The following is a 15,274-nucleotide window of genomic DNA, read 5'->3' as shown; positions in this document are numbered from 1 at the left end:
CCTCTCTCGTCCCATTCCAGCACAGCGTGACAGTGGCACCATGCCTGGTCTTCATCTGCAGCAGCCACAAACAACACACACACACACACACACACACACACACACAGACACACAAGTGTCGTGTCCTCGGAATGTTGCGCTCTGAGTGTGCAGGCGGTGTGTGTTCAGAGTATGTGTGTGTGTGTGTGTGTGTGTGTGTGTGTGTGTGTGTGTGTGTGTGTGTGTGTTGATTCCAATTATGCCTGTCGTCCTGAACTGTGCTGTTTATCAGACATCAAAGTCTAAATCAGGTCCGTCAGATCCAAGGATTTGAGGCTTGGATCCAGAGGAACTTTGCTTCTGATTGATTTTTACTCTAGAATCCAAATGGTCCTACAGAAGAGTTCCGGTAGTTTAAACTACTGAAAAATTCATGCTGGCTCTGAGAGAATTCAAACACCGTGCATCATCGTTTGCCACGAATGCAACTGCAGAGGAGTTCAGAAGCCCATGCTGACCCCTGGACACCATCCAAATCTTCTACAATGGACTCATGAGCTTTAGAACTGGACCATAGAACTATGGAGAAGGAGGACATGCTCTAAGAATCAAAGTGCTGGAAGTTAAGAACCAAGAATCTGAGCTCCAGATGTAGGCAGAAAGTTTAGCCTCAACGATTGATGTATGGAGGAGAAGGAGGAGGATGATGATGAAGCTAATGTTAGTGTTGGTGATGAAGAGTATGGTTGTATGGAGGATGATGGTGAAGGTGATAATGATGGTGATGGTGACACAGATGGTGGTGATGAAGACGATGGAGATGTGGAAGATGATGATGATGATGATGCTAATGGTGGTGTTGGTGATGAAGGCAATGGTGGTATAGAGGATGATGGTTAAGATGATGATGGTGGTATGGAGGATGATAATGAGGATAAAGCTAATGGCGGTGGTGTTGGTGAAGGTGGTGATGAAGACGATGGTGGTATGGAGGATGATAATGAGGATAAAGCTAATGGCGGTGGTGTTGGTGAAGGTGGTGATGAAGACGATGGTAGTATGGAGGATGATGATGATGATGATAATGATGATGGTGGTTATAAAGACAATGGTGGTATGGAGAGTGATGATGATGGTGGTTATGAAGACGATGGTGGTTTGGAGGATGATGATGATGATGGTTATAAAGATGATGGTGGTATGGAGGATGATGATGATGATAGTGGTTATGAACATGATGGTGGTATGGGGATAATAATGATGATGATGATGGTAGTGGTTATGAAGACGATGGTGGTATGGAGGATGATGATGATGGTGGTGATGAAGACAATGGTGATATGGAGGATGATTGTGATGGTGGTGGTTATGAAGATGATGGTGGTGATGAAGACAATGGTGATATGGAGGATGACGATGGTGGTGGTTATGAAGACGATGGTAGTATGGAGGATGATGATGATGATGATAATGATGATGGTGGTGGTTATGAAGACGATGGTGGTATGGAGGATGATGATGATGATGATGGTGGTTATGAAGGCAATGGTGGTATGGAGGATGATGATGATGATGATGATGATGGTGGTGATGATAATGATGGTGGTGGTTATGAAGACGATGGTGGTGTGAAGGATGATGATGGTGGTGATGAAGACAATGGTGATATGAAGGATGATGATGATAATGGTGGTGGTGGTTATGAAGACGATGGTGGTATGGAGGATGATGATGATGATGATGATGATGGTGGTTATGAAGACGATGGTGGTATGGAGGATGATGATGATGATGGTGGTGATGAAGGCGATGGTGGTATGGAGGATGATGATGATGATGATGGTGGTGATGAAGACAATGGTGATATGAAGGATGACGATGATGATGGTGGTTATGAAGATGATGGTAGTATGGAGGATGATGATGATGATGATGATGATGAAACTGATGGCAGTGGTGTCGGTGAAGGTTGTGATGAAGACAATGGTGATATAGAGACGGAGGGTGGTAATGATGAAGATGATGATGATAACTGTGAAACTTTGGCCTCAATATGAAGCCTAAAATGAATACAGTGTCCGAAACACCCTGAAACATGAGAACTTCATATTTATATCTATTTCATTCTAAATAAAAAAAGACTAACTGCTTTGTTATTACACTCCTCTGTGTGTGTGTGTGTGTGTGTGTGTGTGTGTGTGTGTGTGTGTGTGTGTGTGTGTGTTTGTGTGTGTGTGTGTGTGTGTGTTTGTGTGTGTGTGTGTTGTAAATTTTCATCTTTAATCACTGGATTTATTAGAGTGAGGAGTGGAGTCTTGTTCCAAATATATAACTTTTTCATAACTAATGGAATAAAAAAATAAATTAAATCTGATGTTAGATTGGCAATGTGGCCCCACACACACACACACCCACACACACACACACACACACACACACACACACACACACACACACACACACACACACACACACACACACACACACACACAGAGTGCTCATCGACTGGTGGAAGTGTATTTACAGCACAGTTCCAGCCTGAATAATGAATGAGAACGTGCTATATTGAGGTTGATAGAAGAATATGAATAGCTGCTGTAAGAACAATTGGGGATGAAGTGTGTGTGTGTGTGTGTGTGTGTGTGTGTGTGTGTGTGTGTGTGTGTGTGTGTGTATGTAAGTGTGTGTATGTAAGTGTGTGTGTATAAACGACACCATGGGTTAATTAACCTTTACAGAAGAATAGCAACACACACACACACACACACACACACACACACACACACACACACACACACACACACACACACACACACACACACACACACACACACACACACACACACACACACACATGATGGTGGTGGTGATAATGTAGATAATTGTAATGATGATGCCAATGATAGTGGTGATGAAGACAATAGTCATGATAAAGATGATGGTTGTAAGATTAAATGTGGTGGTGATGAAGGTGGTGGTAGTGACGATGGTGCTAAAAATGATGATGGTGATGATGAAGAAAGTGGTAGTGATGATGATAGTGGTTATAAAGAAGGTGGTAGTGATGATGGTGGTGATGAAGAAGGTGGTAGTGATGATAATGATGTGGTGATGAAGAAGGTTGTAGTGATGATGGTGGTGATGAAGAAGGTGGTAGTGATGATGATGATGATGATGTGGTGATGCAGAAGGTGGTAGTGATGATGGTGGTGATGAAGAAGGTGGTAGTGATGATGATGGTGGTGGTGATGAAGAAGGTGGTAATGATGATGATGGTGATAATAAAGAAGGTGGTTGTAATGATGATGGTGATGATGGTGGTGATGAAATAGGTGGTAATGATGATGATGTAAATGGTAGTCATGATGATGGTGGTGATGAAGAAGGTGATAGTGATGATGGTGGTGATGAAGAAGGTGATAGTGATGATGGTGGTGATGAAGAAGGTGATAGTGATGATGGTGGTGATGAAGAAGGTGGTAGTGATGATGGTGGTGATGAAGAAGCTGGTAGTGATGATGGTTGTGGTGATGATAAAGAAGGTGGTTGTGATGATGATGGTGATGATGATGGTGGTGATGAAGAAGGTGGTAATGATGATGATGGTGGTGATGAAGAAGGTGGGAGTGATGGTGGTGATGAAGAAGGTGGTAGTGATGATGGTGGTGATAAAGAAGGTGGTAGTGATGATGGTGGTTATGAAGAAGGTGGTAGTAATGATGGTGGTGATGAAGAAGGTGGTAGTGATGATGGTGGTGATAAAGAAGGTGGTAGTGATGATGGTGGTGATAAAGAAAGTGGTAGTGATGATGGTGGTGATAAAGAAGGTGGTAGTGATGATGGTGGTGATAAAAGGTGGTAGTGATGATGGTTGTGGTGATGATAAAGAAGGTGGTTGTGATGATGATGGTGATGATGATGGTGGTGATGAAGAAGGTGGTAATGATGATGTAGGTGGTAGTGATGATGATGGTGGTGATGAAGAAGGTGGGAGTGATGGTGGTGATAAAGAAGGTGGTAGTGATGATGGTGGTGATGAAGAAGGTGATAGTGATGATGGTGGTGATGAAGAAGGTGGTAGTGATGATGGTGGTGATAAAAGGTGGTAGTGATGATGTTTGTGGTGATGATGGTGGTGGTGAAGAAGGTGGTAATGATGATGATGTAGGTGGTAGTGATGATGATGGTGATGGCGTAGGTGGTAGTGATGATGATGGTGATAATGTAGGTGGTAGTGATGATGGTGGTGATGAAGAAGGTGGTAGAGTGATGATGATTGTGGTGACGATAAAGGTGGTAATGAGGATGATGATGATGATGGTGGTGATAAAGAAGGTGGTAGTGATGATGGTGGTGATGAAGAAGGTGGTAGTGATAATGGTGGTGATGAAGAAGGTGGTAGTGATGATGATAATAAGATATTATTTATATTAATAATGATTTATATAAATATTATGATGATATAATAAAGATATTATTATTTAAATTACTAATAAACGACATCAATACGATATTTCTTGGAGTAATGTTTAATTTATAATAAAACATCCCAGTGTTCCAACAGTCCAGCATCCCATTGTCTCAATGTTCCATTGTCCCAGCGATCCAAGTGTGCCAGCATCAATTTGTCTCATTGTCCAATTATCCCAGCAATCCAAGTGTCCCAGTGTCCCAGCGTTCCAGTGTCTCAACATCCCATTGTCCCAGTGTACAGAGTGGAACACTGAAATTCCTTGTGATCCCTAACGACCCTGTTGAACCCAATGTCGGACTCCTTTACCCCGTCCAGAGTCTGCTCTCACCATCACACACACACACACACACACACACACACACACACACACACACACACACACACACACACACACACACACACATTCCAGCCCTCACATCCCTCCAGGGACTGTCAGGAATCGGGGGCAGAATCACAGGCATGTAAAAGCTCAGGTCACATGGGCTGCAGGGTTGATGATCTTTGTTCCTCATGGTTTCATACACAGAAAAGCGATGATCAACTGTGAAACTGTGAAAGCAGCTGACTGAACATTCCAGGAACTGGTGGTTACCAAGCAACCAGCTGGATGAGAACAGTGCAGCCATGTTTTTTGAGATAGGGATAGAACTTTGAATGGTTCATCTCACATGACCTTGTCGTAATAAAGACCTTCTCATAGAGTGTTGGTGAATAAAACAAAGAGGGAGGAGCAGGAAATCACTGGGAGAAGAACCTAGAGAGAAAGAGAGAGAGAGAGAGAGAGAGAGAGAGAGAGAGAGAAAAGAAAGAAAGAAAGAGTTCATCTGCGTTGTGTAATTGTCTGGCTGCTGAAGAATATGGGCGTCCTCCCAGTCCCTGCTGAATAACATAATCCAGCTCTAAGAGCTAACAGGAGGACCAAACCCAGCATAGTTCAACCAGCTGTGCTAAGCAGAGATGTGTGTGTGTGTGTGTGAGAGAGAGAGAGAGAAGAAAGAGAGAGGGAGGAAAAGCCAGGGTCCATCCAGATCATCAGCCTGCCAGAGTCACAATGTAACATATTTATCCAAAATGAATGATTCATGCCGCCCAGTACCATGAAGATGAGGAACCAGAGCTGTAGATTCAATTTGAGAAATGAAAGTTAACAAACTGCAGTGTGAGATTGAAAGTGAAGGACCAGAAATACAGGCTGAGTTTGAGGAACTGGAGCTGGAGAATGGGTCTGAGGAACCAGAGCTGCAGATTGAGGTTGATACACAAAATCAGCAGTGGGAGATTGAGGTTGAAGTACCAGTGCTGCAGATTAACTTTGAGGAACCAGAGCTATAGAATGTGTTTGTGGAAGCAGAGCTGTAGAATGGGATTGTTGCGATTTTGGAACCATAGCTGCAGGTTGAGGTTTTGGAACCAGAGCTACAAGTTGAGGTTTTGGAACCAGAGCTACAAGTTGAGGTTTTGGAACCAGAGCTGCAGGTTGAGGTTTTGGAACCAGAGCTGTAGGTTGGGGTTTTGGAACCAGAGCTGTAGGTTGGGGTTTTGGAACCAGAGCTGCAGATTGAGGTTTTGGAACCAGAGCTGTAGGTTGAGGTTTTGGAACCAGAGCTACAGGTTAAGGTTTTTAAATCGGTGCTGCAGGTTGAGGTTTTGGAACCAGAGCTGGAAGTTGAGGTTTTGGAACCAGAGCTGCAGGTTGAGGTTTTGGAACCAGAGCTGCAGGTTGAGGTTTTGGAACCAGAGCAGCAGGTTGAGGTTTTGGAACCAGAGCAGCAGGTTGAAGTTTTAGACCCAGAGCTGCAAGTTAGGATGTGGAACCAGTGAAGTATACCTTCTGCAAATTTGCACAAGGCATGAGTATTTCAGAGGAACATTTGGAGAAACGAAGTGTCCGGATGCTGAGAATGGGTAAAGCTGTTCTTCATGCTAAGGGAGGACTTTTCGATAGAAATTAAAAGGAACATTCACGTCTCTCAAAAACCCCATTGGACACAGTGGAGTTTCCACACTTTTCACAGACTCTGTAGGAAACATGTTTATAGACAGTAGTAGAAGCAAATTTTATATCCTCTTATTATTAGTAGTAGTGTTTTTTCTCACCACTTAAAGGGAACTGAATATAATATTTATTGATTAATTGATTGATGGATTGATTGATTAGGTGATTATAAAGACATCTCACACTATACTATCATTTAATCCATTATATTCCTCACAATCCTCTGCATATATGACCACACACACACACACACACACACACACACACACACACACACACTCACACACATATACACGTAAGAATGTGTGAACACGCCCTCTGCTGGGAAAAAGTGGAAAATCAGCCTGTTTCAGCAGAAGGAACAAAAACAAGCTTGTTGTCATAAAGCATCACTGGGAAAATAAACTCCACAAAACTCCACCCTTTGGAAAACAGCGATGTTAGAAGACTGGAATTAGTTTGTAAAAGGGTGTTATTGAGTCTGAGTTGAAATCGGCTGCCAATGGGATATATCCCGACTCAGAGTTGGTGTGAGCACCACACCTATTTTTTTCCCTTCTTCACATCTGTATTCCTTTTCATCATCAGCACCCGTCCATCAGAAAAAGCAGATACAGAAACTACTTTTGATGGTCTGCACAAGTCAATAGTAATCCAATTTACCCATATGTACATTTGATACAGTGGAGGTGAGGATGTCTGAGGTCTTGCTCTTAGAAAGCTTTCAATCTTTTCCACTACACTGATGCTGTTAAGTCGTTTATCACCCTTTTCAAACCTTCATATGACCAAGTGCTAGACGCATACACAGTATGAGTACATGCCTGTTTCTTTAACGCACAATTGTCGAAAAGTTTCTCAAACTTACAGTCAAAAATGAACTTCGGATAAAACTAATGAAATAAAAATCAATCAGAAGTCACAAAAGTGTCAAGTTAAGTGATGGTCACAAAGGATTCCATGTTGGCACAGAGTGATAAAAAACTGATTCATAAACAGCACAAGATGATTTCTCAAAGGCACCCACGGATTCCTCAAGAGCACCAGATGGTTTCTCAAGTGCACTAAATGTCCTTTAGTATTATATGAGTCCATATGGGCACTAGATGATTCCTCAATACTATCAGATTATTTCTAAGTGGCACCTAATGATTCCTCAAGCGCACCAACTGATTCTTCAAGAGAACCAAATGATTCCTCAAGGGCAATTTCTCAATGGCACCAAATGATTCCTCATGGGCATAGATGACTTCCCAAAGGTACCAGATGATTTCTCAAGGGCACCAGATGATTTATTATTGGCAGCAGATGATTCCACAAGGGCATCAAATTATTTATTATATGCACTATGTGATTCATCGTAGGGTGATGATTTCCCACCAGATCACCATATGATTTACCAAATGACACACCATGACCAGATAAGCACCAATTGATTTATCAAAGGGCACCAAATGGTCCCTCATGGGCACCAGATGATATTTAATAATTTCATTTATCATTTAATATAGGCAGCATATGATTGTTTGTGGTCGAGGAGCATTTCAGCAGAAAATACTTTTTTTTGTAAGGCTCTTGTCAACCAAGTGATGGACTATAATGGTGCCATATGGACAACGAATGATTCATAATCGGCAGCAAATCTGTTCCACACACCAAAAATCATTTTCTTTTACTTCTTTTTCTTTCTTCATCCTTCCCAGCTCGGTCCCTCTTCCTGGCCAATTGGTACAAATCCTTTTCTTCTTCCTTAGTGTCCAACTTCTCCTACAGCTCCTCATATGCCTTTTCCTTGGCTTTCACCACATCCCTCTTTACCTGCTGCCGCATCTCCTTGTACTCCTGCCTACTTTTCTCATCACTCTGTCGATCCCAATTCTGTTTCCCCAACCTCTTTCTCTTTATGCTCTCCTGCACTTCCTCATTCCACCACCATAACTCTTAGTCTTCCTTTCTATTTCCAGATGTCACACCAAATACCTTTCTAGCTGCCTCCCTTATCACTCCTGCAGTAGTTGCCCAATCATCCAGCACCTCTTCACCACCACCGAGCCCCTGTCCGACCTCTTCCCTGAACCTCACACTACAGTCTTCCTCCTTTAGTTTCCACCATCTTATTCTTCTTTCAGTCCTTACTCTCCTCCTCTTCTTCACCTCCAAAACCATCCTACAGACCACCATCTGATGCTGTCTAGCTACACTGTCCCCTGCCAACACCTTACAGTCTTCAATCTCCTTCAGGTTGCATCTCCTGCATAGAACATAATCCACCTGTGTGCACCTTCCTCCACTCTTTTACGTCACCTTATGATCCTCCTTCTTCTTAAAATACGTATTCACCACTGCCATTTCCATCCTTTTAGCAAAACCTACCACCATCTGCCCTTCCACATTCCTCTCCTTAATGCCATACCTAACCATCACCTCCTCATCAACTCTTCACCTACATGCCCATTAAAGTCTGCCCCAATCACCAATCTTTATTTCCTAGGTACACCTTCTACCACTTCATCTAATTCACTCCAGAATCTTTCCTTCTCCTCCATCTCACAGCCAACTTGTGGAGCATAGGCACTGATGACATTTATCATCATCCCTTCAACTTCCAGCTTCACGTTCATCACCCTATTAGAAACTCTCTTTACCTCCACTACACTCTTACTGTACTCTTCCTTCAGAATCACCCCTACACCACTTCTCTTTCCATCCACACCATGATAAAACAGTTTAAATCCACCTCCAATGTTCCTGGTCTTACTCCCTTTCCACTTGGTCTCCTGAACACACAGCATATCTACCTTTCTCCTCTCCATCATATCAGCTATCTCTCTCCCTTTCCCCGTCATAGTACCAACATTTAAAGTACCAACCCGAACCTCCACTCTCCTCCACTTCTCCTTTCCCTGCTGTCTCTGTAGACGTCTTGCTTCCCTCCTTCTCCTCCTTCGGCCAACAGTAGCACAATTTCCACCGGTACCCTGTCGGCTAACGATACCTGTGGAGGTCGTTGGTAACCCGGGCCTCGACTAATCTGGAATGAAATTCTCTTTCGTGATCCGCATATTTAATTTGGTGCATGTTTCACGCTGGATGTCTTTCATAACACAAACCTCCACATTTATCCAGGCTTGGGACCGGCATTAAGAGTGACCTGACTTGTGCAACACTAATGGTGTTGTTTAATGATTTTCTTTTACAATCTTGAGTATTTTAATGATAATTAAAATGCTTCATTAGAAAGCCAGAGTCTGGAACCTTGTGTCTGATTGAGTTGTGCTGATCTGTTGTGCTAATCCCAATCTGCCAAATGTGCGCTTTAGCAGTGGCCACTCGGAGCGCTTCTTTGTTAAGCGTGTTTGGCCTCCTGCAGACCGTCTCTCACGGCAGCATTTGTTTTCGCCTTCGCTAATGTAGCGCTAAACGCTAACAACAAAAAAGTTGTTCCTCTCAAAGAGAGGATGATTGATTACATTGTGAAAAGCATACTGTATGTGTGTGTGTGTGTGTGTGTGTGTGTGTGTGTTTTATACTTTTCTACACTGATATATGCCATGCACACATCTGCTACTTTTTAAAGCTGGATTCGGGGTGAATCCCCAAAGAGGCGGATATTAAAGACATATTTTTAAAACAATTTGTCCTGTTTGCGTGTTTAGGGAGGCCCCGGTGTCGCCTCGAGCCGATGGACACTATCTTCGTGAAGCAGGTGAAGGAAGGAGGCTCCGCCCACCAAGCTGGACTCTGCACAGGTAGCGTTGCCATGCCGATTTGATATTTTCTGTTTCGGGTTTTTGGATGCAAGTCGGATATATATGGAAGTAACTCATCCACTTGTTGATGCAGTAGTGTGTTTGGGATTACGGTTACTAGATTACTGATTATAAGCACTAAGAGGTTTTTTTTTTGTAAAGTAGGAAATTACGGCCCAAGATGTTTATTTATTTTTTTGAGCTGCAGGTTAATTATTAAAAGTGATTAATTATGAACAATATGTGACTATTATGGGCACAGATTGATTAATCACATGTACCCAGTAATTGTAGTCATGGGTACTAAATGGTTTGCCATGTATCCCAGTGATTCATTATTGGCACTAAATATTTAGGGGCACTTTGTGCTTTTTCTTCCAATAAGTGATTCGTTTTGACTGAACAATGGATTCATGGTTTGGCAACAGGAGACCCAAAGCATGGGTACAAAATGATCAGGTGTCCAGGCTGAAGTTAGTCATCATAGGAATCAAGGGGTTTAGTACGGGGTCACAAAAAACAACAACTTAAAGGGGTACAAAGTCAACCAAGTGATTGTGGAGCCCAAATGCACAGTAATTAAATATGAAATAATGGAATACTTTTTTTGCATCAGATATTTAGTTGCAGGCACTGCGTGATTCGGCATTCGTCATGTGCATGAAAACTACTAGCCTGAGTTTGTATAATGAGATACATCACCTGGATTAATGCCTCTGGTGTGTTTCCGGCTCTCAGGTGATCGTATAGTGAAGGTGAATGGCGAGAGCATCATCGGCAAAACCTACTCACAGGTCATAGCCCTCATCCAGAACAGGTGAATCTTTCATTCCTCTTTTTAGCCCATTTTTTTCTTTGGAGTTGGGGGGGGGGTTGGGGTGTTTTCAATGAATCACACGCTTTCCAGACATCAATTGTGGATCTGCAGTGAAATGAAAAGTGTGGCCTCTTTAGCCTAACCTTATCTCTGCTTCATTTCTTCTGAGCATTTCTTCATCCCATTTTGAAATTCAGATGAAATTCCTTTCAGCACTTTAGCACATGTGTGTTTGTGTGTGTGTGGGTGTGTGGGTGGGTCGCTGGGTGGCTGGGTAGGTTTTGTATTCTTCAGCACATGCTGTGATATGTGTTGTAAGTTATGGATTATCAGTACAAGATGGTTGTGTTTCTGTTCCCTGCCTGCAGTGACGCAGCTCTGGAGCTCTGTGTGATGCCTAAAGATGAAGATATTTTGCAGTTGGTAGGTTCATTGGAATATTTGGTCAATCTTCCTCTCCCTTTTCTCTTTCATTTCTCTCACACACTTTCGAAAAACCCAGTGGTGTGTATTATAGAGCCTAGTTTATCCTGCAGTAGTGGCCATTCTAGCTCTTGCTTATCTTTTTTTTTTTCCTCTTCTTTCTCACCACTTTTCCTTTCTTTTCTACTTTCCATCTTTTCGGCCCACAGTTCTCCCGGGACATCACAGCTCTGGTAAGCTTCGCTTCATCTGTTGCTTTTCTTTGCTTTTTCTGATGTTGATCATTTCGTCTGCTCTCCCTGACTGGCTGCTGTGAGAAAAAGCGATTGATGGATGGATAGACGGATGGATGGAGGAATATAGGGATAGAAAGATGTAGAGTAAAAGAGACTGAAACAGAAAGAGATACTTGAGTAAAAAGGGAGAGATGAAGCTGAACGATACAGAAAGATGTTATGGATTATTGATGTATAAAGTTAGAACTTGTTCTCCATGTTTTCTGGATATTAATAACTCTATTAGCTAGTAATTGTTTTTGTATTGCTGCTAATGAAGCGAGCGTGGGGAGGAGGGAACGCCAGAAAGAGGAAGAAGTTATTTCTGAGGTAATTTGACACCTCAGGTAGATTTGCTCTGGCAAAAATCCAACACATAACTCACTCGCTTTCACTTCTGCCCAACCCCGGGGCATTTCGTACACACACTTGCGGAGACGACACGGCTGGAGACAGAGGATCCGCTTCACACCGACGCCAACGCTCCGCTACGTTAGCGCTGGGATATGCGCAGGAATGGATTTCAGCTCGGTGTTGTCACTGGAGCGATGAGTGTTACGGTAGTTGTAGTGTTCGCTTTGACTAGTGCAAGCTGTGTGTGATTCGTTTTCACTGTTTTTTCTGCAAGGGTGTGTAAGTACTGGCTTTAAATTAACTTCAAAGCTTTTTGCTGGTTTGTCTTTTAGATGTTGTTGCATGCTTTTGTCATGTTGAAAGCCCTCAGGGTGGTAAATTTCAGGGCAGTAACGAAATGCAGGTGTTGATTGTTTTGCTATAACAGCTCGAGACACATTGTTTCATTTCATACCTGATTAAAAAAAGTATGTAAATACCTCAATACTCTCTTTTTTTTTAGGCCTATTCCAAAGATGCGTATCTTAAAGGGAATGAGGCGTACAGCGGAAATGCGCAAAACATCCCAGAACCTCCTCCTATCCTTTACCCACGGGTAGAACCCAATACATCAGAGATGACACACACCGATGAGCCTCCTGCTCCCTCAGGAGCCAAGGGAGTGTTGTCCCAGGGAGCAGAGGCCAGCTCAGATATGGGCTATCATATGGAAGTCCCAATCACACAATTGGCTTCTCCTCCTCCTCACTCGCAGGTCTCCAGACTCCAGACTGTTGCATGTGTATATGATGAAGCCATACGTATGGCACCGGCAGAAGTTTTGGATTCCCTTGAACGTTCTCCTCACCCTCACAGGCTGCAGGAGACAAAGAACATGCCGCTCTGTACCTCATCCTTTGAAAACCTTTCCTCGGTCCGCCCGAGATCCCAAACCACGCCTTTTTCTTCTTCGGCTAGAGGATCGTTGGTGCAGTACGCTCCGAAAGGGCTGTCCGACTCACCAGGATTCTCCACGCACATTCCTTTTCATCCTGACTCGACTTCTACACCATCGAGTAGACATGCCATAAGCCCATTCACGCCCTCTCCTCTCACCATTTCATCATCTCCATGCTCCCCGATGCATCAGAACATTGACTGGAGGAATTACACGACGTACAAAGAGTACATTGACAACAAGCGCCTCTATACCTACGGTAGTAGGACCATCCAGGAAAGACTGGACAGCCTGCGGGCGGCAAGCCAGGAAGATAAAGCAAATGCAAGTATGGACGGCACTATTGGATCCCAGCAGAGGCAGAGGAGCCCGTGTCACGAGCGAGGGCCTGCAAATTCCGGGGTCCAATCTCTATGCAGCATGTCTCAGGAAAGATTGGAAGCAAAAGAGCAAGCAACGTCAAGGGATTGGCATCGGAGTGCATCACAGGATGCACTTCCTTTATCCACAAAGAGTACCTACAAACCTCGGGCGAAGTCGTGTGACTACCTGGGCAGGCAGGCTGAGACCAGGGTTATGCTGATGGACAGAAGAGTTTATGGGAGGACAGAGACGGAGGACAAGTCACCTATTTGCACTGGAGAGGAGACTGAAGGTTGCAAGCAGTCCCTCTCATTAGGAAAAATGGCACAGACTCAAAGAACCATGGTCAGTGGATGTGGCAGTTTTCCTGGACTAAATGCTACAGGTAAAGGTACAGATCCGAGCTCCCGAGTGGATTCTCTGATTAACGCTGCATCTTCTAAGTCACAGCTCCCCATTCAGACCTCTGTTTTAAACGACTCTTATGTAGCCAAGGCTCTCGCTTCCTTAAACACAGGTGTCTCGACCATGTCTGCGGCCTCGAAAAACCAAAGAACTGCTCTTGTGCCAAATCACACGTCTCTCGGGCGGCGACCTGAGCGCCATCGGGAGTGCACTGGTTCCATTCCATGCCTTGACCACTCCAGGAGGATACAGATGCAGCAGGATGGGTCTTCAGTAGCTACGAACGGTTTGGCTGTCGAAGGCCTTGAAGGTGCAGAAGCTAAAGTGGTGGTAGTGAGGAGGGAGAAAATTAAAAAGACAGTTCCTTTACCTCTCAGACATCCATCCTACATCCAGGCTGTGAACGATGGAGCGGGTCGAGCGGAGAAACTCAGTAAAACGCCAAAGTGCTGGAGGTCCCATGATGCTGTGCAGGATGGGTATAAGCAGTGGTTTGGGGAGGAATATCAACTCTCAGGATCTGGCCAACTTCACGAGTCACTCGACTCCATCCCCTTCATTGGTAAGCATAATTTAAATTTTGTTCTAGTTACGATTGGTTCACATCTCTGCAACTCCACAAAACATTCAAAACAACAAATCAGAAATCGCAATTCTGCAAAAACAATTCTGACAGAAAATCGAGGTAAAATGAAATACTTAGTAGATCAGAGTATATTTAAAGTTTAAATCCCAGCACCACCAAGCTGCCACTGCTGGGCCCTTGAGTGAGGCCCTTAATATTCAAATGCTCAGTTGTAGGTAGCTCTGGGATAAGGGCATCTGCCAAGTGCTTTAAATGTAAATCCAAAAAGTGTGTGAAGGCTGATTTGCAGATCTGTGCGTAATGGAAATCATATTTCAGAGGTTGTTATGGATTTTTCAGGGCTGACATATTAAGTCATATGAAGCACTGCCGGTTTACTGAACACCCGAGCTCACTACGATAACGTATGAGAGAACAGGGATGTAAGAACAGATCGTATGGCAGTATCAGGAGTGTAAAACATTTCCCTGGACTGCTGGGAAAGTGTATCCTGTTATTCCTTTTACATATTAAAGCTCTTATCTAAAGTCTTTATGCTTCAAAAAGTGAAATCTGAGAGCAGCAGGTCGTGTGTGAGGTGTTAGGCATTGCGAAACACTGCACATTCCAGGAAAGCTTGGAGTGGATGTTGTAATGCAGATAGTGTGTAATGTTTGAAAAGAATTCGCTTTGCAAAGACGTAATGACCACACAGCAACACTCGCAAACACACACCATCACTCACCATTACTGACCATTACACACCAACACTCACAAACACACCATCACTCACCATTACTGACCATTACACACCATCACTCACCATCACTGACCATTACACTTCAACACTCGCAAACACACACCATCACCCACCATCATACACCATTAATCACCATTACACACCATCACTCACTATCACTGACCATTACACTTCAAC

At 43.5% G+C, this 15,274-nt stretch overlaps 1 protein-coding gene across 1 annotated transcript in view; it reads left to right on the top strand.

Moving 5' to 3' along the window:
• LOC124384325 (rho GTPase-activating protein 21-like) overlaps positions 1-15,274 on the top strand; it is a 75,772-nt gene that overhangs the window by 30,733 nt on the left and 29,765 nt on the right. Inside the window, 5 exon segments of the mRNA XM_046847075.1 lie at positions 10,106-10,198; positions 10,937-11,015; positions 11,384-11,438; positions 11,648-11,671; positions 12,570-14,334. Of these exon segments, the coding sequence (XP_046703031.1) occupies positions 10,106-10,198; positions 10,937-11,015; positions 11,384-11,438; positions 11,648-11,671; positions 12,570-14,334 (2,016 nt within the window).

This window comes from Silurus meridionalis, chromosome 4 (genome assembly GCF_014805685.1).
Source record: "Silurus meridionalis isolate SWU-2019-XX chromosome 4, ASM1480568v1, whole genome shotgun sequence".
Taxonomy (NCBI): Eukaryota; Metazoa; Chordata; class Actinopteri; order Siluriformes; family Siluridae; genus Silurus; species Silurus meridionalis.
Note: the sequence above shows the minus strand (reverse complement) of the source record. Positions and strands in the feature narration are given on the sequence as shown.